General features: G+C 40.6%; 1 protein-coding gene across 3 annotated transcripts; it reads left to right on the top strand.

Moving 5' to 3' along the window:
• Positions 1-496: 496 nt before the first annotated feature.
• Positions 497-25,106, top strand: septin6 (septin 6). 3 transcript variants are annotated; one of them, XM_080774479.1, is made up of 10 exons: positions 497-594; positions 3,675-3,789; positions 6,477-6,672; positions 9,833-10,019; positions 11,797-11,958; positions 13,545-13,641; positions 15,265-15,433; positions 15,916-16,048; positions 16,336-16,526; positions 23,863-25,106. In XM_080774479.1, the coding sequence occupies exons 1-10, from the start codon at positions 565-567 to the stop codon at positions 23,870-23,872; spliced, it is 1,290 nt and encodes a 429-aa protein (XP_080630605.1). In that variant the 5' UTR covers positions 497-564; the 3' UTR covers positions 23,873-25,106. The 3 variants fall into 3 exon arrangements, with proteins under 3 accessions (XP_080630605.1, XP_080630604.1, XP_080630606.1); XM_080774478.1 differs by having other exon boundaries at positions 23,168-25,106; XM_080774480.1 differs by lacking the exon at positions 23,863-25,106 and adding an exon at positions 20,129-22,717.
• The last annotated feature ends 203 nt before the right edge of the window (positions 25,107-25,309 follow it).

Genomic DNA, 25,309 nt, shown 5'->3' with positions numbered 1-25,309 from the left:
TAACTACTGCTGATATAGCCTGGAAATGCACTAAAATACTACTGCTCCCTCCTCCATCTCCAAATAAAAAAATGTTTGGCCCTGCTACCTAGGAGGATCCATCAAGGCATTTGAAATGGGGGATTTAAATGCTTTATTTTACTACACGTTTTTAAAATGTACCTGCTCAATATCAACTGCTCAATTACAATCTTCTAGACACATTTAATATACATATATTATTTTACATATTATGTATTGTATTCTGTAAAAATATTTTTTTGTAGTATTTTTTAAAAACAGAAAAAACATAGGCATTCATTTTTTAATGATTATAGAGTAGGGCTAATTGTGACAACATGGTACATTCCCCTCCACACAAGCCATTCTGTAAACCCGATTCGTGGTTCCGAAGGTAGCCGATCTACAAGCTCACAGCGCGTCGCGTCGCGAAGAACTGTGAGCTTATAGGTCGGGTATTTTCGGCGCGCCACACCGTCGTACGACCATAGTCCAACAAATATAGTATCCTGTGCAGCTTCCTGGGCTGCTGCCTGCCTAGTGTAGTGAAAGCCTTTTAGAACCATGGCGTCCACAGAGATAGCCAGGCAAGCGGTGAGTAAACCTGTATTTATTATACAAAAGGATGCTTTTTAATCGCAATAAACACACCGTGATTTGTGTCCGTCTAAATATGTTTCAAATCTTATTATGTTTACAATCGCGTTTCTTTAATCCACGATAATTCTGATCATCTCCATTGAGTCCCGTATACGTAAAATGGTTGAAGCTGTGCAGAGAATGTATGGGGCGACCGTTATATACCTCTATATATCGATTCACTTAGTTTGCAAGCAAAGTGTCTGCAAAGTGTTTCTTATTACATTTGTGTAATCGGTTTTTTTGGCCAAAAACTGAAACGGTATCACGTATGTTAATGTATGGCCCTGGTAATCTATCTAAGGTTGCCGTGTCTCGACAGAATATACCATGCATTCATTGAGCGTTTCAATTTCCAACAGTTCACTGTCGTGATCAATATTATTGTTTCATGTTCTTGGTCAGTGTCGGGCGTTGTCTGATCATGTGTATTACACAAATACACATCAGAGCTTTATGCTTCTAATACTGGTTAACGGTATGTTGGCACGTTATTAGGGATGGGCCTGCAATTTGCAATGCACAATTTCGATTTGCCTCAATACTCTGGGAAAACAAAATAAATATACAATAGGGGCCTATAGGATTCCTCAGAATAGTGAGGCCATGTAGTTGCTGCTAGTTGTTGATATAGTTTGTAGCTCTGCTGAGTGAATGAAGACACTTGGCACTTCTATGTATGTCTTTAAAAGAAGGAATGGTTTCTGGAATGCTGCATGGAGCTATTTGTTCAGTCAAATTACCCTCTGTGTTTCAAGGATTCCTTCAGCTGTTTAAACCCGGGTTCAACCATCCAAATTCAAGTGTTTACCACTATCAGCTATCTAAGTTATTTTAATCTAATCTTAAACTCAATCTTTCTCAGGCTGCCTCGAAATCATGCCTGGAAAAAGCAGAGTTGTGTTATATTAAGCCACATAATGGTTGGGTTGGAGAGGTCCAGTTTGAGAACTATGGCTATGCTATGTAATCTAAATTCCATGCTTTCCTGTACTTCCATGCTTTACTGTGTGTATGTAGGAAGCAAGAGAATGGATATGGTCATTGGTCACCACCACCACTCTTTCTCCTCTCTCTCTCTCTCTCTCTCTCTCTCACACACACACACACACACACACACACACACACACACACACACACACACACACACACACACACACACACACACACACACACACACACACACACACACACACACACACACACACACACACACACACACACACACACAAACAAACAAACAAACACTTTTTTGTGGCCTTTTCTAGAAACAGACACGCACATTATGCACATACACTTACTGTATGTAGGGTTATATTAGACATTTAGCTAATGGTCTTATTTGGTGATGGAAGCAAGCAACCAAAAGTAAGGGTAAAAGAAACCACACACACACACACACACACACACTGGACAATCAAAATACTCTCATTCTTGCAGGTTTTTTAACTTCACTCCTTGAAGTGAGCAATGTTACCTTCCTGTACATTGTGGTTTCCAACTGTCACACAGGAAACGGGAAATGAATCAACAAGCACCTGAAAGCAAACTGTCTTTGACAAATACAATCAAAATACTTTTAACACTAATTATAAATGGTTAAATATTCACAAAGCCAAAAATGTAAGTTTATGTATGTTGTACAAATGTACACAAGGCGTTTCATGTCATCAGGTATGAAAGGCACTTCATAACCTTACAAATTATTTAATAATTCCTATCCAGTCTCTTATGCAGAGACCAAATGTGAGATTTGAGTAAATTACATGAACCCTATCGTCAACAAAATGACAGGGTAAATAAATGGTCAGTCTTTTTTTCGATAAATGGTAGTTTACTATGCATGCAGATATGTTGTTTAGATTTTATTTTTTTGACCACAAATATTAAGAATGTTATGTTTTTAGATAACATGTTGTTTCGACAAATGCTAGTTTTGAATGATGTTTACCTGGTGCACTAGTTTATTTGAGGCATTGTTCTCTTTGCACTCTACTTAATGTTATTATGTGACTTATTTACCCGGGTCATTTGTTGACTAGGGTTAATGCTTACTTTACTTTAGTCTGATCTCGCTTTGGATAAGAGCATCTGCTAAATGCCTAAATTGTAATTGTAGACAAAGTAGAGTGCAAAGAAAACAAGTGCTTCAAAGTAGTATACCAGGTTAAAAATAAATGCAAAATAAATTGTGAAAAGGGTCCCATTTCTTCATATGCCTTTGATGGCAATTGGATGATTTGAGGCATTTTGTTCCAAAAATGTGTTTCGCAAAAATCCAAATGCTGGTGGCGCTATAACAGGCCAATGTGAAAAGGGTGGGCCTACGAAGAGAGTGCGAGAAAGATTTCACGTAATTGCACTCTGCGTTCATGATTTGAGGCTTTTTGTTAAAAATGGGCCAAACCTGCAAACTTTGAAAACCAATTATAGCCATGCGATATGAAATATCGGACAGATTCGTCTTGAGTACATGACTACAGAGATATTGTGTAACGAACTAACGATTTGCAATATTTTTGGACAGAATCTGGAGGAGTAATATAAAAAATGTGTTTTACAAAAGTCGGCCTCCTGGTGGCGTTATAAAAGGCAGATGTAAAAAATGCAGGTGAAAGGTTTGTCCTTGGCCTCTAGGGAGTGTGCATGCAATGTTTCACGCAGATTGGTGCAGTTATAGGTAGGCAATGTGAAAAGCTGCTTCAGGGTGGTGCTACAACAGGCCGTTCTGGAAAATGTGGGTCAGAAGTTCATCGTTGGCATCCAGGGAGTATGTGTGCAAAGTTTGGCATCGACCGCGTTAACGGTGCCGGGGATTAGCTGGTAACAGACGGACACACACACACACACACACGGACGGACGGACAGTAAAACATACTCTATCCCCATGCCTTCGGCATGGTGGAGACAATAAAACCTATTATCTGTCAAAACAACATACGATCAAACATGCTTAGGAAGAAAAACTAAAACTCTAAATGGCACAAATAATCATTGATCACATTGCATGCATGTTTTGCTGATTTTGTCTGCAGGGAGAAGGGGCTCGCGCCGTCCCATTAGCCGGTCATGTTGGCTTTGACAGCATGCCTGACCAACTGGTCAACAAGTCTGTCAACCATGGTTTCTGCTTCAATATCCTCTGTGTTGGTGAGTGTGACACACAAGTGGCAAAACCATGTTCTCCTCTTTCCTAAAGGCAAAACGGGACTCATTCGCCACAGTGTACGTCAGGGTTGTCCATTAGCTGACGGGAATACACTCTGTGTTTGACTTAAATTATTTCTGACTGGTGAACCATGGTTACCATGGTTACCATGGTTAAAGCATTTCCAGATATGTGTAAAATTAAATGATATAGGTAGTTGTAGTCGTATGCTTAATATAGACCATACATATTATTGGTCCATTTCACACTGTCACAGTTAAATGCACACTGAGGATTTTACTGTTACTGTGTTCAGCATTAAATTGCATTTTGTACGAGCAACAAATGGCACGTCGTGTGAATGTGAGACTTCTTTCATTTATTAAAATATAAAGTAATGGCAAGATTAATTTATTAGCATTGGATAGTGACTGTATAATTTTATAAGCTGTGGTGACTGGTCATAAAGTAATCAAATATGATGAGGTCTTGTAATAAGTACCACTTAACTGCACACAATGAGACAATTGCCCTTTTTTTTTAGAGTAAGCCTAAATCGTTCCATTCAGTTTCCTCCCAATTCCATTGGAAACTTCCCAAGAGCAATTGCAATGTGTCACTTCAACCAAGCTGCATAAATGTTCTACTGGGGGAGGGGGGGCTGGAATATCTGTCACTTATTGCTGCTTCAGTTGTCCTCCTTCACATTCTCAGAGGAAGACATGCAACAGATGCCTGCCTCATGCACTGCATACAGTAGCATGAGCGTGTTGTGTGCGTACATGTTTTGGTACAACTACAAATTGTTTCTCACAAGTTCCTGAAACAAACAAGAAATGTAGAAGTACAAGTGCTTGCCATTTGCACCTGTTAATATTTGTAATGTGTTTCACGGCCTAGTCTCCTATTTATTTACCTCAATTCATTTGTTTTTGTGATGTTTCATTACCCACCGTATGATGCATTGTTTGTTCACCTTCTTTGATAGAAAGAAGCAGTTAGCGTTTATATAGTTATTATAGTACAATACACAATGTAGCTGTTGTTTATGTTTCAAGTTAATGTGGCATATCACTGTGTTGTGCTTTATTTTGCGACGCGATGCAAGAGTGCTGAGTAGCCTAGCTGACCTGACACCAACTCAGAGATCCCTGCTCTAGTTTCGTTTCCACTCCCTCCTGTCTCGCATCAGGGTCTTGCAGGGTCTGCAGTGTTGTTGGCTTTATTTAACAATATTTTTGAGTGGTGCAACCACTCCGAGGAACAGCAATGTCCGTGTTTGTTCACCTATGCCTGTGTTCACCTATGTGTGTCTGTGTTGGTTAATGAGCACCAGTATATGACTGAGTACCAGTAGGGGCGCTGTTGTGCCAGAAACAGAGAGGGATAGTGCTGCACTGTTGCCTGCTAATGAGAGAGAGAGACAACCATTGTGGACAACCATTAGAATGGCATTAACGACCCCTTCTCTAAGCATTTAATAAAGAACAGTTAATGCTATGCAAGAGAAATTGTGATAATGGTCTCTGCATAAAGTTCTGTGCTTTGCCAGAGGGTATAGGAGCTTAATGACCTTTCTTTCTAAAGTTTGTGTACGTGGTTCAAAATGCAAGCAGTTGTACAGTAGTAAAAGCATCACTCGAATACCTGAAATATGATCTGTAGGCGGAGGGATTCATTTTCGCATTCGTATCATAAACGGGTCACTACAGGCAGCAAACGCATATGAGTGATTATTTTAGGCTGTATAATGGTTCCTATTTCTCCATCAGATTTTCACAGCTGGTTTTGGATGGTTTGATTCAATTATCTACTTGTGCAGTAGACTGTGCTGCCTACCTACCACTCTGACTAAAACATTACCCAGAGGTCATTTTTATTTGTCAAGAAGACACTGAAGACACTGCCAAGTTGCTCTGAAAAACGGCTCCACAGTGACCCAAGGTTTCCAAAAGAAAGTGGAAGGGAAATATCTGGCCCTAGTTTTCTTGAATTGGAACACGGCGTGAAGGCCAGTGTAGAATTAGCTCTGACGACCAAAAATACATTTTGCTACAGGGAAAGTAGGGGAGTTGAGTGCGTCAGCTGACAGCCTCCAGCCGTGAAACAATGTCAGAGTACATCAGTGCATCCATGAGTCAGTGTGGCCTGCTTCCATCTCTGACTGGAGCTTAGCAGAATCAACTGTAAACACAGAATGACCTGATCTGTTGTCCCGGTCAGCAGCAGTATGTCTTTGTCAGTCTCCATGAGTCACACAACAATTACAATATAGTATGATTGTCAAATTAAATATATTAACAATTTCAATCGCTGATTCATGTTCTTAAAGGCTGTGTGCAGGATGAACGCAGACCTGTCATTATGTAGGCCCTGGTTGCTTGGACGAGTGTCTCTCACAGCATGCTCTTTGTAAAGAAATTGATAAGACGACAGATGAGACAATTCATTTTAGGCTTTGTGCAGTATAGCAGGGGTTTTCAATGTTTTTGGCTGGGGACCCCCGTAAATGCTTTGGTCATGTCTACTTTTTTTTTTTACTGTAATCAAGCCCTAATTAAGCCCTATATCATGGTTGGGTTTGTGATTTTAATAGCTGCCATTTATACTGGAAAGGCACTGGTCCTGTATAAAAAGCTATTCAGATGACACTGTAGATGAGTGTGTATTCTCTGCTTGCGTTTCCCAGGGGAGACGGGTCTTGGGAAGTCCACTCTCATGGACACCTTGTTCAACACCAAGTTTGAGGGCGAGCCCACCCAACACAACCAACCTGGAGTCCAACTCAAGTCCAACACATACGAACTCCAGGAGAGCAATGTGCGCCTCAAGCTCACTGTCGTCAACACTGTGGGCTTTGGAGATCAAATCAACAAAGAGGACAGGTGAGAAAGCTCAAATCTCTCTCAGGAATGACACAAAGATGCCTCAAGCAAAGCTTCTTTTGATTGATTGAATACTTTATTAGTCAGAACTCAGAAGCGTTAACAACAAGTACTGACAGACATTAGGGCTAAAAGGATAACGGAAGAAAGTCCTGGGGACTTGTTCCTTGTTTCTTGTTTGAGCTAATTTAGGGAGATCAAGTACATTTCTAATTGTTAATAATAATAATAATAATGGATTTAATTTATATTGCACTTTTCATTTGGGTATATCTCAAAGTTCTCCAATAATGTCATTCAAGTATATGACATCTTGATCATTTGATTGTTATTTAGCTGTAAATCCGTTTTGGGATATAGCCAAGTTGTTTTAACATGAGAAGAGATGTACTAAATGCACATTTTCTGACAAAATTAATGCTATAGTTATAGTAATTAGTTAATATAGGTGCTTCAGGGGTGTGATATAGAGCATGATGTGATCATTATCTCTCAATCATTCATTATTGTACTATATTCTGTCAGACAGAATGAATAGAGGACTATCAGATTTAACCCTGGAGACACGGCGATTTCACTTTCCACTTTCCAGTACCAGGGCCATCTCCAGTCCACAGTATCAACATTTCTATTAACACTACAACCCAGGTTATAAATTATGATGGCTTCAAAGAAAAACTGTTTTACTTCAGGGATATAGTGAACTTTAGTTAGTCAGTCTTTAATACATGCTGGGACAGTTTCTAATTATGGTTAAGTGTAATTGTATTTGTACACATTTTTAATAGCTGAATTAATATCTTCTCAGTGACTGAATCTAGGAGAAAGTCCTATAACTTCAGTAATGTGTTTACTTTAAAAATCTAATTTTATTTTAAATTGTTTATATGTATTTCATATGAAATGTATGAAAATCAAGTGCATCTGTTTGACTTAGTCAAAAGTATTGATGTCTATTATTTTAAATTTAATCAGAGAATCTGCTTTGTTTTTTTTGTGGTAAAAAGTGTGATTTTGATACCAGTTTGAGAAGAGTAAATAGAATCACTGCTTCTGGTTGCTCAGCACAGAAGCAGCAGATGAATAGGATCAATAACGCCCAGGTAGCGATACAATCCAAAGTTCTTCCCATGCTCACTACCTCTTTAATATTAGATTATGTAGTTATCGGGAAAACATACCCGGCAGTGTGATTGTGGCGAAGTCATGGCCAGTAATTTGTAAATTGTAATCGTTGTATATATTACCAGTAAGAAGCCTGAGGGCGAGAAGCGACCTCGCCGTTTAGCGTTCCCGCATCCCCCCTGGGTGACGGCAGACTGCTGGGCGAGCATGGGTGGTCAGATCAACATATGGAATGGATCTGTACTGGCCATATATGGAGCGTGTCTTGAGTGTACAGGGTTTGATGAGGTCAGATCAACATATGGAATATCAGAACAGGTCAGCTCCATATATGGAGATCTAAGGGTGGCAACGGGGGCAGTGTCTTGAGTGTACAGGGTTTGATGAGGTCAGATCAATATCAGAACAGGTCAGCTCCATATATGGAGATCTAAGGGTGGCAGCGGGGGCAGTGTCTTGAGTGTACAGGGTTTGATGAGGGCCCAGGTAGGGCCGGTCCTTAATTTTCGGGCCTGTTGAGAACTCTATTTTTCGCCGGCTGCCTGGTATGGTTGCACTAATAACTTTGGGGCAGCCCCGTCTAGAGTTTAAATGGACAGGTATCAGTCAAAAGGGAGCAGGGCTTAAAGTTCTCCATCCTGGGGACGGATTTTGTCTTGAGGACTTCATATGGGCCATTATGAGATCAGATTGCAGCGGATCTGCAAAAAAATAATAATAAGGGGGGTGGGTGGTCTATGTAGCCATGGCCACGGTGTGAATGACATTAAGTCGTCAAAATGCAGCATATACTTGCTGCTAGTCAAGAGATCTCTCCAAAGTCCAAACTACCAAGCTCCATTCGCACTCACTCAAATAATGTTTACATCAATCAGCTGCTCAGAATGCACCACGCGCTGCTGAATGTAACCCGACATGGCGACACCGAAGTGACTTGTGCGCACTGCTGTGCAGACAGTAAATAGCAGATCTGCAAGCTCACATCGTGTCACGAATGCTACGTGCTGTGAGCTGCCGCTTGTATATCTACTATTTGCTGCACGCAACACCAGTGCGCAACTATAAGTATAGTTTAGGTATAAGTTTAGTCCTAGTTTAAAAGGAGGAATCTACTTGGCATATACCCATGTATCGGAAGGACCTCAGTGGACATCTTTGCCACTAAGCTTGTCCTCTGCTTATTAGCTCTTCTGGTCAGTAGAGATCAGAGTGAGGGGTGTTAACATGTGAGACCCGGCTCTCTAAAAAACCCAGTGGAAAGCTGCTCTGTACGGCCCCTGAGGGGAAGGTTGTGCTAGTTACAGAAAGACTCTTGTAGGTCAGCACGCCCAAGATCACACTTTATATTAGAATCTGATTGTTTGTAGGTCACGGAGGGGGTTTGCGGAAGAACAGTATTTTACCCATGTCATGTGAATAGCGCCTGTGTGTGTGTGTAGGTGGGGGGGGGGGGGGGGGGGTGTATCTTTGTCAACGGCAGTAACCTTTGAAGCATCATCTGGTCTATGATGTGTGCACTCACTCATGTTCTGCTAGCTGAATCTCTTCAGCTTTTAGGGTTCAGTATTCCTTTTATGGACCCTCACTTTCTTGATCTAGCTGGTATATGCCACCCCCCACTCCAGTTACATTTGGTTTAAAGAACATGGTTAGAGACCCTCACCAAGCAGATCATGTCAACTTCATACAATACAGAATAGTGTAATCTGTGAAAAGAATGAAACTGCTGGGGTGCCCGCTGGCCAAGTGGTCCAGGCGCATGCCACATTCACTGTAGGCTCTGGCCTGACAGTGTGTCGCGTGCTTGTCTCTCCCCTTCTCTCCCTCCCACTTTCCTGTCTTCACTACTATCAAAGGCAAAAAGCCAAAAACAAATAAAGAAACAAAAAAGAATAAAACTGCTTGCTTACGAAAAACAAAAAGAGATGAAAGAGTGAAATGGTGAGTCCCATATGTATTGGGTTGTGTATATGTAAATGTATTTTAGAATTTAAATTCTGTCCTCTTTATAACTTCAATCGTCTTTCTTTTACAGCTACAAATCCATTGTGGAGTTCATTGATGCCCAGTTTGAAGCCTATCTGCAGGAGGAGTTGAAAATTAAGCGCACGCTACACAGTTACCATGACACACGCATCCACGCCTGCCTGTATTTCATTGCTCCCACCGGACACTCCCTCAAATCTCTGGACCTGGTTACCATGAAGAAACTTGATAGCAAGGTGAGCTAACTGTGGGGCTTCTTTTTTTCAGCCATGGGCTTAAAGACAATTCGTAAACTACTGCTGAACATAGTCGATAAAAATCCATTTAGTGATCATGTGTCACTGGAGGCATTTCCACAACTGCTCCGGTCGCGGGTCATAAACTCCACACCCGCGCCATCCGCTAGCAATACAAATTGGTTCCAGCCTTGTTAATGCGTTGGTGTAGGTCAGCTGTGAAACGCAGTCGTCTTGGTGACCGCAGCCTCGTTTCCCTGAGTTTCCGCCTCCTAAAAGCCTCTGCATAGACCTGACTGGCTTTTGAACAACGAACCCCCTCAATGTTTGCCAGAGCAGATGCACCGAGCTCTCGCCACACTGTGACCCAGAGTAGAATCTCCCCTGTGTACACAAGTCACACAACCTCTAGCATCTGTACGGTAGCATCCCTTGCTAATAGCTAGGAGGAGCCTATGGGGAGAGCCAGATAGGAAATATCCTTGGATGTAGTGGGTGCTAAGGGCACACTCCAACCATCACTTATGTGTGGGAGGGAAAGCCTTTTCTTTTGTTGAGCAAATGGTGGGTGGATGTTTGAGTATACTGTCCTATACCTCCCCTCCACACACACACACACACACACACACACACACACACATGCACTCATCCATGTTCTAGTCTAGTCTAGTAGGGGCTAGCTAGTCAAACAAAAAAACGCTCTGAATCTCACTCCCATCTGTTTCCTCTCACTTTCTCATTCACTCCTTTTATTCACACAAGACACGGTTACCAGAAATGCTTTGAACAGTTACTCTTACGATTAACACAATTTTGGAGAGCTCTCAGAGACACAAGAGCATGAGATGGAGGTTAACTGCCCTGTGTGCTATTTTTGCTATATTCAGCTATGGTGTAGATTTTTGTCCTAACACAAACATTAAATGCCATTGACAATGAATGGAGAATTTCCGTCATATGTAGATGAGCAAATTGGCTATTTCGTTCCTACACAAACAAAGATTAATGATGATGTACGATGATAAGAGTGCCCGGTGTGATTTTTGTATTCAAGGCTGATGAGATGGCGTATGATAAAAATGCACTTACTGTAAGTGTGATAGCCAAATACATCCCCAGAGTTAAGAGTTGGAAGCATTGACTTCTAATATTTCCAGCTTTCAAATACTCTCCTCCTTTAAAACCATATCTCAGCATACTGTGGAGCGCAGAAGACAAAAATATGGAAGCAGAAGTATGTGTTTAGGCACTTTATGGAGATGAGACTGCGACGTCCCAGGATCTATTCATATTCTCTCTATAGAGGCTAAGGTCTGCTTAGGAATTTACACACACTTAAACCGGATGTGATCTATGTAATGCCACACAATAGCAGAGGAGAGGCTGACGTATTACTGCCTCTTGGATGACTAAATGCGACGGATGAGATCTCAGCTAAGGTCTCTGCACTGCACAGACTGCCAGACAGCTAGACGTTTACAACTCTGAGCCAAGGCCAGTTTGAGATTGTTTTTGACATTTGACATTTGTGTATATATTCAGAAAAGATTATTTGTATGCCATTGCTTACCATGGTTGGACAGGATTTGTATTATATTTCATCTTTTTTCTTGACAAAAATACCAGAGCTATATTTGTTTTGTCGTCGTTATGTAAGAAAATATATATTTATAGACTTCACAGACGTAGTGAATAAAATAGCTGCAGATGGTTGCAGCATCTCTGAAAGCATTATAATCGTCATCACCCTTTTTTGTGTGTCTCCCTCCCCCGACAGGTCAACATTATTCCAATAATTGCCAAATCGGATGCCATCTCTAAGAGCGAGCTGACCAAGTTCAAGATCAAGATTACAAGTGAGCTTGTTAGCAACGGAGTCCAGATCTACCAGTTTCCCATTGATGATGAGTCAGTGGCAGAATTGAACTCCACTATGAATGTAAGGCTGGTAACTTGGTAACTGTTGTCATTGCTTTTTTTAGGTTTTAATTTAAGACTTTGTGTTCATCCTTTGTAAGGAGTCGGACACAGGTACCATTGCTATGGTTAGATAATGGTATATAATGATTTTTAATATACTGTATATATTATTCTTATGTCAGGGCTATTCAACTACATTTCAGGGCTATTCAACAACATTTCAGGGCTATTCAACTACATTTCAGGGGTCCACATTGTCAGAAACCCAAGGGGCCGGGAGCCGGACACAACGCGCATTATCACAACCTTTATTTGAGATGCTAGCTGAGATAAAATGTAGACCTATTTGAAAACGCAGAAAGGCGAGAATCGCCTTCCTTGATGCATTAACGTCAACAAGCATTAGCTGGTCACAGACACACACACACACACCTCCCCTCTTCAGTGTTCTAACTGAAAGTGACTAAAGTCTGTCTCATTTCTAGCCCTTGAATATGATGGAATATAACATGCGCCATAATTCACTAACTAGTTTTAGAACTCTTCCGCAGGCCGGTCCAACTTGATTGGCGGGCCGGATTTGGCCCACAGACCACCAGTTGAGTATCCCTGTACTATGAGCTTGTAGATCTGCTATTTTTGAATGGCTACAATTTAAAATTACACAGATGCTTTCCAGTTTTTAATGGGTCAAGGGAGAATGCAGCAGTGTCACTTGCCACAACTTTCATTTGAGTAAAATGGAAATGCATTTACTTGTACTTGTGCACATCATAAACATGTGATTTGGACACAGAACAAGCACCATCTGTGTCTGCTCCCGCTGTCAGGAAGTCACACCAAGCACTGAAGTGGGCTCACGCTGCCGGAAGCCCACAGTGTGGGAAATGGCCTTTGGTCACTGTGAGCTACGGCTCGGCTTACCCTTCATGAGACATTACAGTGAGGAAACTGCTGTTCCTTGCTGACTCCTTTAGTCTTGTTAACTGTTGCCCTGCAGTCTTACCACGGCCACACACTTATGGGAGGTCAGGTCACAGACCCATCTTTGGGGTCATATCACGACAGCTTTTTCAGATTTGTACAAAGTGCATGTCCGTCGCGGCAAATCGAGTGGCAAAGTGAGTTTAACGTCGTATAACGTTGTTTAATGCAATCGGCAATCAAGGCCAGAAAGTCATTTTCTTTTCAGGTGTTCCAGCATAACTTCCTGGTATGATGATGTCACGCACATACCCTCTATTTTCAATATAATGTTCTACGAAAATAGATTGGGTTTAAGTGGTTAAAGGAGCACTATAAGATATCCCTGAAGGTTCTTCCTTCTTGAGAGTAGTTCAACTTTTGCTGGATTGCATTGTAAGGTCCCCCAGCAATGGATTAAAATAGCCAAAATTGTACTTTTTGTCAGATTGCAAATCTCAGTGTGAACAGTTCCTTATCCTGTAAACAAACTTAAATCAATTACCCACTTATCAAATCAAACACCCATGTTCAGTACACCGTCAATGTGCATTATCACAATTCAGGTGTTTATTACATGGAGAACACAGGTGTGGCAGACGGTCAGTAGACTGATGGCACTAATCTTTCTCTGCTTCACAGGGCCATTTGCCTTTTGCCGTGGTGGGGAGCACGGAGGAGGTAAAGATTGGGAACAAGATGGTGAAGGCTCGGCAGTACCCCTGGGGGACAGTGCAGGGTAAGCCTGGGTCACGTCGCACACAGGAAATTAGTTGGAGATCCCTCCTTGTGTCATGGACCTCCTGGATAGCTCCCTCCAACAGCTGCAAGAGGCTGCAGGGCATAACTGCTGTTTATGTGTTCATGAAATCAATGCATAGCAGGAGTCTACATTCATATGTAGAGAAATATTATGTCTACATCAGTGATCATAATAATAGATTAACAGGTCATGGGAGTGTAGTGTATGGCGAAAGGTCAAGGATCTAGAATTGGGCTATAGGATACCTCTCATGTCAGATGTTTCCTTGTTTATATTATATCTTCTGTGTTTGTGTATTCAGGGGCTGGTGTGCTGTGTAGAAGCGCTAAGCCTTCCCAGCATGTAGAGCTTAAATACAGTAATACTACCCTGGGGTTTTCTCTGACATTGGTGTGTGCGTGCGTACGTGTGTTATTGTAGATTGTTGCATAGGCAGTGTGGTGCTCAGTTTGATCTAGAATGCAACTCAATAATGCATGACTAAGTTTGTCTTGATTTGTATACAAATGATTATACACAGTATGGATCATTTTGTGTGTGTGCACCTAGAACGTGTCCAGATCGTTTACTTGAACACAGTGTGTGGTGTTGCTCAGTTATGCCACCATTCTCTGTGCAGCCCTAGTCGGTACCAAGCCCCCAGAAGGGCTGGTCAACGTTGAAGCGCTTGGCCCTACTGGTCAGAGCTTGGACTGCAGGCGGGCCCGTGCATTTAGCACAAGGAAACCCCGCTGGGGTTTAACATTGAGCACTTCCACATTTTCAAAACGCCACTGAGCAACTTCCATCGAAATGAATAGCAGTCCGCAGGGCAATCCTTTATAACTCTATGGTCAGTACACTGCATTTCTGTACGCTCTCTAACTAATAAGACCAAATGCCAGGTCATGAAAAGTGTCAGCATGGACCTCATTAGACCTGCAAATATTGATTATTTTCTTTGCAATCATTCTATTGATTGCCATTTCTATGTTTGTGTTTAAAATAATCACATTTGTATTTCACTTTCTGAACCTTTATTAATAATGAGCACCTAGTATGTGCCCTAAACACTCTGCTTTTGGGTCCCCCGGTCTCTGAGAGTTTGACCACGAGAAATGATTACTATAATGATGCACTGTAACACTATCCACCATCCCTGAGGAGAATGTGAACAATAATGCATGAGGGACAGATAATTAGCGAAAACTTTCCATGGCATAGCATAGTGGCACTTTTCCATGGCATAGTGCCAGACTAAGCCATGCAAAACTTTAACCACATGAACCCCAGTGTCTTTATTCTGGGGCAAACAATCTGCGGAAATGGCAGATCTACAAGCTAACGACGTATTGCAATCGGCCATTTTCATCTTAGAAGTTTGGTGTAGCAGAAAAAAAGGAGCTTGAGCGGACCTAGTTTGAGTCCTGGGGGACCCCGATCAAGTACAGGGTTTACGTTGTTGTTGTTAAACCCTTGATACGCATCGATGCGAGTGGCAGGTGCAAGTGGCAGGATAATCCTTACAATATTGTGCAGTTGCATGTATTTTTCTTGTACAGCCATAGAAAAACGATTTATGGATGGTGACGGTCAATGGCCATGTTGTGTCCTCAACAGTGGAGAATGAGAGCCACTGTGACTTTGTCAAGCTTAGAGAGATGCTCATCAGGGTTAACATGGAAGACCTCCGGGAGCAGACGCACACGCGCCACTACGAGCTGTACCGTCGCTGCAAACTGGAAGAGATGGGTTTCAAAGATACAGACCCGGACAGCAAGCCCTTCAGGTATGGTATACCGACAATGTGGCGACATTTTGGGGATTGATGTATTTTGGTACTTTTGGAAGCTATTTACTTAAATAAATGTTGTGAAAAACAACAACAATATGGATATGATTACCAAACAGTGGCATTGATTGTTCCTTTCAGAAGATTTAATCTGGATTTAAGACCGACAGACTCGTATCACAATATTGATATTATATCCCTAGCCTGGGCCGGCTTAGCGGTCCAGGCACCTTGGCTGGTAATCAAGCATCAAGCAACGGGTTCGAATCCCGATCCCGACGAACTTTGCTGTGTGTCTTCCGCCCCCATCTCTCTCTCCCCGTTTCCTGTCAACTTACTTTGTATCTAAAAGAAACCCCCAAAAATATCTTTAAAAAAAAAGATTATATCCCAACTCTAAGCACGTCTGTGAATTGGCTCTGTATCAGGAGTTTTCAAACCTTGACAGTGTTCTTGCTCTTGGCCTGTGCACCGGCCAGTCTGCAGGAGACGTACGAGTCCAAGAGGAACGAGTTCATGGGTGAGCTGCAGAAAAAGGAAGAGGAGATGAGGCAGATGTTCGTGCAGAGGGTCAAAGAGAAGGAGGGAGAGCTCAAGGAGGCAGAGAAAGAGGTGTGTGCTTGACATTGATGTAAAGCTTACCTTTTAATGTTTTTGTGGCATGGCTCTGCAGGAATCCAGCCGTATAATAAGAGGGACTTCTGTAATGTCTGTCTGTGTGTCCAGAACTACTGGACCGAACACCGTACACTACAGAACTATTACCTTCTCTGATCGGGCTGAAACCACAGGATTCCCATGTGGATCCCAAGATCCACTGGAATTGATTTGTTTTTCCTGCCCCAGCCTTTTCGCTGCTCATGCGTTTTCCTGCTTTCCTCGATCTATTCCACATGCAGCTGCACGAGAAGTTTGACCGCCTGAAGAAACTCCACCAGGATGAGAAGAAGAAGCTGGAGGATAAGAAGAAATCGCTGGACGATGAGCTCAACATGTTCAAACAGAAAAAGACTGCCGCAGAGCTTCTGCAGAGCCAAGCCCAGCAGGCCGGAGGCTCCACCACGCTCAAGAGAGAAAAAGAGAGGAAAAAGTAAGTATGTTTGTTCCTCCCCTGGCTCTACCTGAGCTTTTATCCTCACACCTCAGCAGGTGCAGGTGCAGGTGCAGGTACAGTACAGTACAGTACAGTACAGTACAGTACAGTACAGTACAGTACAGTACAGTACAGTACAGTACAGTACAGTACAGTACACTATGAGCTTAAGTGGAACAGTAAAACACACTGACATATAAAGGTTTGAGGAACAGTATTCTCTCTTTGTCTTAATTGTCCATAGCAGGGTACATGCCAGTGTGATGAATATCATGGCCACTAGCTGTTTGTGTTGTTTACGTTTGGACCATATGGTAATCATCAAGTCTGTTTGGCACTTAAAATGTGCATTAGCCACTTGGCAGACGTACATATTCATTAAGCTTTCCATTTAACTTATGCACATTATGCTTTTGCCAGAAGGAGAGCAATTTTGGTCTGTCCTGTTAATGTCATTGCATACTTGGTTAACGTGGTTTCTGTCTATCCGCTCCAAACTGTACAATTTGTGTGGAAATAAGTCATAGAAGAAGTCTTGGGCTGGATGAGCCTTGCACCAGTGATCTAACTATAGACTCTCAGACTAATGGTCTAACAGTTTTTTACTAACTTGTTGAATATTGCAGTTTTCTTTCCATCATATATGAAAACAAATATAAAGAATTCAATGCTGAAGTTAAAGCCAGCAGTGTACTGGCTATGCAGATGTATTATGAACAAAGGGGACAGGGAGTGGCAAGAGTGCTGAAAATTTGTCTGATATCCACAACTGTGTAGGTTCAGAGTTGGTCATAAAAGGGGCTAATGTATTTTGCTCCTCAGAGCGTGTGCTCTCATGGTTAACACATTTGCACTGAGAAGGTTCTTTGCATTATTTTTTCTATTCATTTTCACCCTTTTAACTAGTTTCCTTCACTGCCACTTGTCTTTGCTGTCTGCATATTCCACTGGGCAGCTGTGTTACGTTGGGCTCTTTCTCACCTCAAAACATTATTTTGACCTATATGTTGGTAGAGTAGGTCAATACAATCCTACTATAAATGCGCAAAATCTGTCCATCTGTGTGTACGTGTGTAGCTCACGTATCTCGAGAAACGTCTGACCGATCGACTTCAAATTCGGGGATTCGAGGGAGTCCGGTGTCGAATCGGATGGAGATCTCCAACCGCCTGGTTGGAGATCTCGCCCATCAAACCGATATGCCCATATTTTTTTTATCATTATTTATGTGTTTATTGTATTCACACCTTGCCTGAATCCAAACTAATTCGACTCTGAGCTGGGTGTGAGTGTGACTGTACCTCAGTAAATTGGTCATCCCCAATGTGTGTGTGAGGATGACAGCTTATTATAAGCCACACCTGCACACTGCTTTTACTTATTATAAGCCACACCGACTGCACACTGCTTTTACACAATAGTAACATAATAACTAATACAAAGATTAAGGTATTCCCATTAATTGGAAGGATTAGATCACTCGAGATTAATTAATTGAGTTTTTAAAATGAGTGTACCGGTAGTTTGATGTTGAATGGGCATATTGAATCGGGCAGCTTAAAATCTCTCTGGGGTGCAGATGTGAAAATGACCCCAGAAGTGTTTTAAAGTGACATTCCCCTTTAAGTAGATATTCATTTTTTACATTATGAAATCTGTAAAATAAATGTAAAATCAATACTCATTTAATATCAAGGCCACATTTGATGTTTTCTTCAGCTCCCAAGAGGCTTTGCATTTTGTGTATATATTATACTAAGTGCATGAGTCACCTATTGCATCCATAATGTTTTCCGATTAACTCCTCCACCAACTTGCTGCATGCTTGCTGAGACATCTGGTAAATGTTTACAGAGCTATCCTCTGGCTGCCAGCAACTAACACTCAAAATATCAATTGGATATCCCCAGAGAGACTAAGATGGTGAGAGGGCAGTTATTCTAAAATGCATTTAGATATATAGACACAGTTTGATACCATTGCAATAATTTGTGTATTTGAGTTGCATCGCTACTCATATCACTCATTGGTGGTAAATGGTGCATTTATATAGCCCCTTTGTCCAAGGCGCTTTACATAGATTGTGCATCAATTCACCCATTCACACATACACCGATGGCGGGAGAAACCATGCAAGGCACTAGCCAGCACATCAGGAGCAATTTGGGGTTCAGTGTCTTGCTCAAGGACATTTTGACACTAGCTCTAAGGGAGCCCGGGTTCGAACTGGCAACCTTGCGGTTACCATCCAGCCACTCTACCCCTGAGCCACCGCCACCGGTGACATCTGTTGCAGGCAGCAGCTGAGCAGATCATCATTGGGTTGGCACTGGTGTTTACAGTCTCTGTGCCAGCCTCTAAATCAGACAGTTTATTATCCCTCCACCATTACCCTCCCTCATTTTGATTTACTGCCCCATCTGCCCTCTGAATACACAACAATCTGCTATTGTGATCCAACCATGTCCTTCTCTTACCCAACCCTGCTGTCACACAAAGAGCCAATTCAGGCCTGAGCGGAGGGGACTACGAGGTCATGCCAATGCAGCGAGTTAGCCTCAGGGCCTAGCCTTGATTGGGACATGTTTTGTTGGTCTCGTAGTGGTCTCATATCGCCCCCTCTTGTGCGGATAGAACAGCCAAATCCAAAGAAGAGAGATATGTTATTTGTTGACACTCAACCGCTGGGGAGGGTAAGAGGAGGGGGGATGGGGAGCAACTATAGACAGAAGACATTTGCCTTGCGGTCTGTAACTCAGCTAAACTCAGCATTGCTCGAAGTGATGAACTATCTGCTGTGTTGCTGAGGTTAAAAGAGGCTCAGTCAAGATAGTAAAAACAGTGGTGGAAGAAGTATTTATATATTTTAAAGTAAAAGACATGTATTCAAAAATTTACTTGATTACATTTACATAATTTTGGCATCAAAATATACATAAAGTACATATTATGAATGGGTTTTTTTCCCGCTTGTTTTGTTTTTAAAGGTGTCACGACTCACAATCTTTTCAAAAGTAGCAGAAGTACAAGCTCACAGAGTCACATCGTGACGGTTTGTGAGCTTATAGATCTGATATAATGGAATAGCTAAAGTATGACATAGGGCTTACATGTTTAATGACATTTTTGTATTAATAATCTAAATCGGCAATGTAACTAGCAACAAAACATTTCAAATAATTATGGTACAGTAAAAAGTACAATATTTGCCTCTGATGTAGCGGAGTAGAAAGTATTAAAACATAGATTTGCTCAAGTAAATATCACAGTACTTAAGTAAATATACTTAGATATTTTCCACCACTTGTAAGAAATGTTTATGACAGATTATTTTGGAGTTGTGGATTTAAACTACCTTTGTCAGTATAATGATGCTGAAAAGTACTTTATCACGATGCATTTATTTTAGTTCCAAATTATTACAATAACCCCACCGCTGCATCCTCTTATCTGCTTTTAGGGATAAGACCTTGAGTTGACCGCCACAAGCCGTGTAGTTTGTTACTAATCAAAATATGATGTCACTGGTGTGAAATGGTATGTGCAGTTAATGTTTTACCTGATAGAAAGCAATAACAGCCCTTCTCTCTCATTTCCAGTTGAGGATTCCTGTAGAAAAAGTGCTCCCTCAGCCTGCTGTGAATGAATGTTCACCCCATCAACCTTGCAGTGCCCTCATCCCCTTACCCCATTACAACCCCACACATGTACCTCTGCTCAGTGGAAGAACCCTGCTGCCATTTGAATGGAAGCCTTTTCTCAACCGCATTCCTTTTTTTTCCTTTTTGCTGAATGATGCTTGTCTTTTATACACATTTTTGCAAGCTATTATTCAGATGTTTAGTTCTTTTTTTATATACTGTATATGAAAAGAAGTACCTTTCTGTTCTCGTGATTTATGTTGAGTTGTCCTTTGCATGACTAAGTGTGCTTTAACATTAACCTACTACATGACTGAAGCCTGAAATATATAACCCATGTGTATATACGCAACCGTGGGCACTTCAAGCTATGTGAGATGGATTTCATGTGTCGTCGCATTCTGGTATGTGTCACCTCAAGAATCTGAATGCAACGCAAGCATTACGTGTGTTGCAGCAAGGGTTTCTATATCAGGCAATAACAGAATGAAGCCGTCTGTCTTCATGATTTGTGTTCTCTCTGCTCTATTATCTTATAGCAGGCAATAGTGTCAAATGTTAACTATGTCGGTTTATTATTACCTCCACTGGTGCAAAAGTGAGTATGTTGAGTATGTTCACTTGGCTGGGCCAGGCATCATCATTTGCGTTTGCATACTTGCATGGAGTATGTTTCAGGCTTTAATGTTGTAATGGACAGAAGCGTGTGGTGGCTAAGGTGAAACAATCATCAGCTGGTGGGCGATTGCTGATTACAATACAAATAGTCACACTTAAAGGACAATCCAGGATAACCACTGTAGACTGAGTAAAAGATTAATGCTATGCTCTGATCAATTTAGCACAAATTAAAAATGCCAGATATTCCCTTTGAATGAATACTAGAATAGAATGTAAAATGTATGAATATTTATAACGTTTTGTGTGGTTGCTTCACCAGATTAACAAGCACGCAATCAGTGATAAAATGCAACCAGCTCAATTTGTGCTTAGCAATTTTGTACCAAACAACCAACCGTGCCTTATACAGTTATACTCGCTGTGTGGTCACAGCTAAAACGTGAAAGTCACTAGAAAATAGTGGCACTGTATCACCAGATTGTGATATAATTTAACTCCACCATTGATTTGTCTGACTGCACAGAAATGGCAAATCACTGAATATAAAGCTGTGAATGGGTAGCCTGGAAGCCAGATGTATCTGCCACAGGAAAGAAATTAATCAATTGTTGTTCATAACAAAAACGGTACAATTGTGCAGTCTGGCATTGTGAACACAAACAGGATACATGTTATACATAGTGTAAAATAAATAAGAAAAACAAACAAACCTACCTACGCATCCTTCCCAGGACGTCACGAAAAGCATACCTGTGAAAAGTTCTTACCACTGTGTAAAGACAACTTAAATCATACACTTAAGTTTTATCTGCAATGCTAGACCATTAACCGTTAACATTTCCTCTTTTGCTCCATGCAATCTCGCCATTGACATTTCTAGGTAAACTATATATAAAATGGTTGGAGCCCATTGGCGTAGCAACCATCTTCTTAGCCGCTGTTAAACCAGCAAAGAAAACGTGCTTGCGAGTAACGTTTAATTGTAGCTGGGACACATAATTTAAAATAAAGATGGAGAAGGTGTAATGTTAACTCGTAAAAGTAAGCACTCCTCAGTTTTGCATTACATTTCGCTCATCCCAGAGTTATTGAAAGTGAGACTTTTTTGCTGTGATGTTGGAATCTGTTTGTAACCGCCCCTCGGAAATACATCTTCACACTGAAGGTTCAGACTAATATCTACGCAGTTCTCAGATCAATGATCTTTCACAAATATATCCTGTGATGTCTAAACAGAACTAACATAAACTATATATTAAGAAATATAGGACATACTCAAATTTAGTTTACTCAATCTGCAACTTCACTCGCACCTTATTCAAATCGTTCTATCCAAATAGATATTGGTCCTAAAGAATTCACAGCAGAATATTCCAAATAAATATTTAGCTAATTTGCCATCTTTAATTGTTCATCACATTTTAACATTAAGAATATGTTGAGTCTTTACTTTATTGTGATTTGTCACAAGAAATGTGTCTTGGCAGATATTGTTTCATTTTAGCCTTATGCATGAGTAGATGTGAGCATAATCTCTTTCCACTTCTGCCATACTTCATTCATTGTCATGTGCATATAGTACTTATATTACTCTTCACATTTGCACTGTTTACACAAATGTGAAGGAAAACAATGTATATATACACAATACTGTGTGTGTGTGTGTGTGTGTGTGTGTGTGTGTATATATATATATATATACACACACACACACACACACACACACACACATGTGTGTATATACACTAACACCATATATAAAGGTCAGTGCAATTTTAACTTTCTTTTTATATTATACATATATGAAGGCACTGTTTTTCGCTCTACGGTTATTCAAAATCCTACAGGGATATACATACAGAGTTTGTATCAGTATTACAGAAGATATTTTATCTCAAAGAAAATAAAGGCCAATTTTTCACGAATTTCTGCAATTGTGGCCATTAATCATTGTGTATTATCATTATTGTAATATGAATGACCTACAACTTGTTTTGCTTGTGGTTTATTTTTCTAGTTTGTTTTAGAAGGCATGTCAATGTTAGGGCTGTTAAGTTTTAACAAGTATCTTTTCCCTCATATCCAGAGTTCTTGAGGACATCATGGCTTCCAATAAATGTCAACTGTTAGGTGGATAGACGAGTGACTTTCTGTTAATCTCAGGTTTTGTTGACACAGTGAAATTGGATATATCTAGCCATGGGTCATCCCTTGGGCTACATTTTGTTACACAGGACACCATGAAAGAAAACCACCACAGGTTATTCAATGTTTTTCATTCTTCTAGGATGTGCCTGGATGGATATGTACATCAACAGGACTGGCATTGCTTTCTCTTTGCTCACTGTGTGTATTTATATTCACTTTTTGTTGCAGTAATCCCTGGCTCTGCACTGAGTAGGTCCTCAACCCTCAAGCTTTGCTAAGGGACCGGCCTTTGCGAGTATTAAGAATCCCAATTGTGATCTGAGGCTTTGTGGACTCCATGCCTCTGGGTTTCTTAACCATCATCTTCTCTGCCTAATATATCCTATAAAATATTTTCCTTTGTTTATATTCTGCAGTTTACATGTGGCCCTTGTGCAATTTAATGCTTGCTTATTGCTTTTGCCTGTGCCTATTTGTATTACTGTAGTGTTTTTGATGTGGTGTATCCAGATGACAAATGGCACTTGTTTTTTGTAAGATAATACACACACACAGGTCGGATGTTACATATTCATTTTCAATCTCTTCATAGTTTTTGGTTTGTATATTTTGCTAAAGATTCAGTATTGACCACTAGTGTGAGATAAAGTGCTCTCAAAGTAAAGAATGTATTATATTGTGTTGATAACATTTAGCAGTGCCACAAGCAGAATCTATACGATGCATCACCATCAAATTTACTTACTGTTTCAGCTGTAAATCAAGCACTTATGTGAAGGACCTTAAATGTATGTTTTCTTGCTGATATTCCTTGCATTTCAAGATCTTTGCCTTCTGCATTCCAAAGTTCTTGTAAGCTCTCCTGCTTGGGTATCCCTTCTAACCTGCGTTTCCTTTTTTTTCCTGTCTTTGTCTCTCTATAGCTTCTTTTAATCTGTTTTGGCCACCTGAAGAGGGGATTGCAGCTTCGGCCACAACTAAGCATCCAATTCCTCTTCCTGTCTTTCTCATTGCATCAACCTTTTTTAAATAATCTCCCTTCCTTCTGCTTTGTTGTATATGGTCTTATGTGGGCTCACATGGTATTTTTGACCATAGCGGTTTTTTACCAATTTGTTCAGGTGTATCAAGGCGAGGTTGAATCCATCAGTTCACCAACTGAATTTGCTATTATGTCTTATTAAACATGAAGCGACTGCTCTTGTGTGATTTGACAGTTTATGTATGACAATGAACAAGTCATCAATAATGCATAATTTATGCAATTCCATGTCTGACAGTTCAGCTAAATCATCTATTAGATTTTTCCCACCAAGCAAAACTGCAATGACCTGCACTACGTTTGTTTTTTGTTCTGTTGGTTCTGAGGTGGTTGCCACACATATGTATGACACTTCTCAATCCATCAAGGCCTGCTATTAAGTGATTCACTCATTCAATAATGTAGAATTTGATAGGGCTTATTTTTATGGGAAGCCATTCATTTAGTTATGTTTATTGGATAGCATTCTAGCAAAAACTAAAATAAAAAAAATCGATCTCAGTCAAAGCCAAAGCAATATTTATGTTGAGCACTATTTCGACTAATTACTTTGCCCCTGCTTGAATACCATGTAGGTCACATCCAGTGCACTTTTACACATTGTGCTTTAACAATCACAAGCCTATTCTGTATTTTTGCATGCATATTCTTTTTACTTTATTACTTTTGTGATCTTGACCTCTCTTCTTGTTGTTTTTGCCCTTATCTCTATTTGCTGTTTTATTTCATATTCATTGCTGTTAAGTTTGTCCAGTGGATTTCACAAATGTATATTTGCTCTGTGCTATACCAGTACCCTTTACTTTCCCAAATATTACTATAAGATGGAGTTGGTCTAAATCCAAGATAAATACGGAAGAATACTCCTGCATTTATATAATTTATAATGATATATTTTGTGTATTGAAGTGGAGATTTGTTGTTTATGAAATATGATCTTTGAACGTGAACCTCTTTCAGTGTAAAGTAACATTTTGATGTCATACATTGATGACATACATTTTCTAGCATCTGCCATCACTTCTTGTAGTCATATACCCTTCCACGGCACAAATTACAGTATTACAGTATCTGACTGTAGTTGGATTCCGTTGATGTACATTTTCAATAAAATTGTGAACCAAATGCCTGCCTTTCTTTCATTCCCAGCATTTTAGCCCAAATATTTATTGGTGTATGGACCATTCACTGTTGTGATAGTTGATAGTGAGAAATCACACAGCTTAACCAGTGAAGTTTGTCACGTAGACATCCTTTGTCCAACTTTTTGTCATTTTAGAATGGTCCTGCTTATGAAAGGTGCAAATCCATCTAATATTATCTTATCA

The sequence above is a fragment of the Protomyctophum bolini genome (genome assembly GCF_963924005.1).
Source record: "Protomyctophum bolini genome assembly, chromosome: 10".
Classification (NCBI taxonomy): Eukaryota; Metazoa; Chordata; class Actinopteri; order Myctophiformes; family Myctophidae; genus Protomyctophum; species Protomyctophum bolini.
Note: the sequence above shows the minus strand (reverse complement) of the source record. Positions and strands in the feature narration are given on the sequence as shown.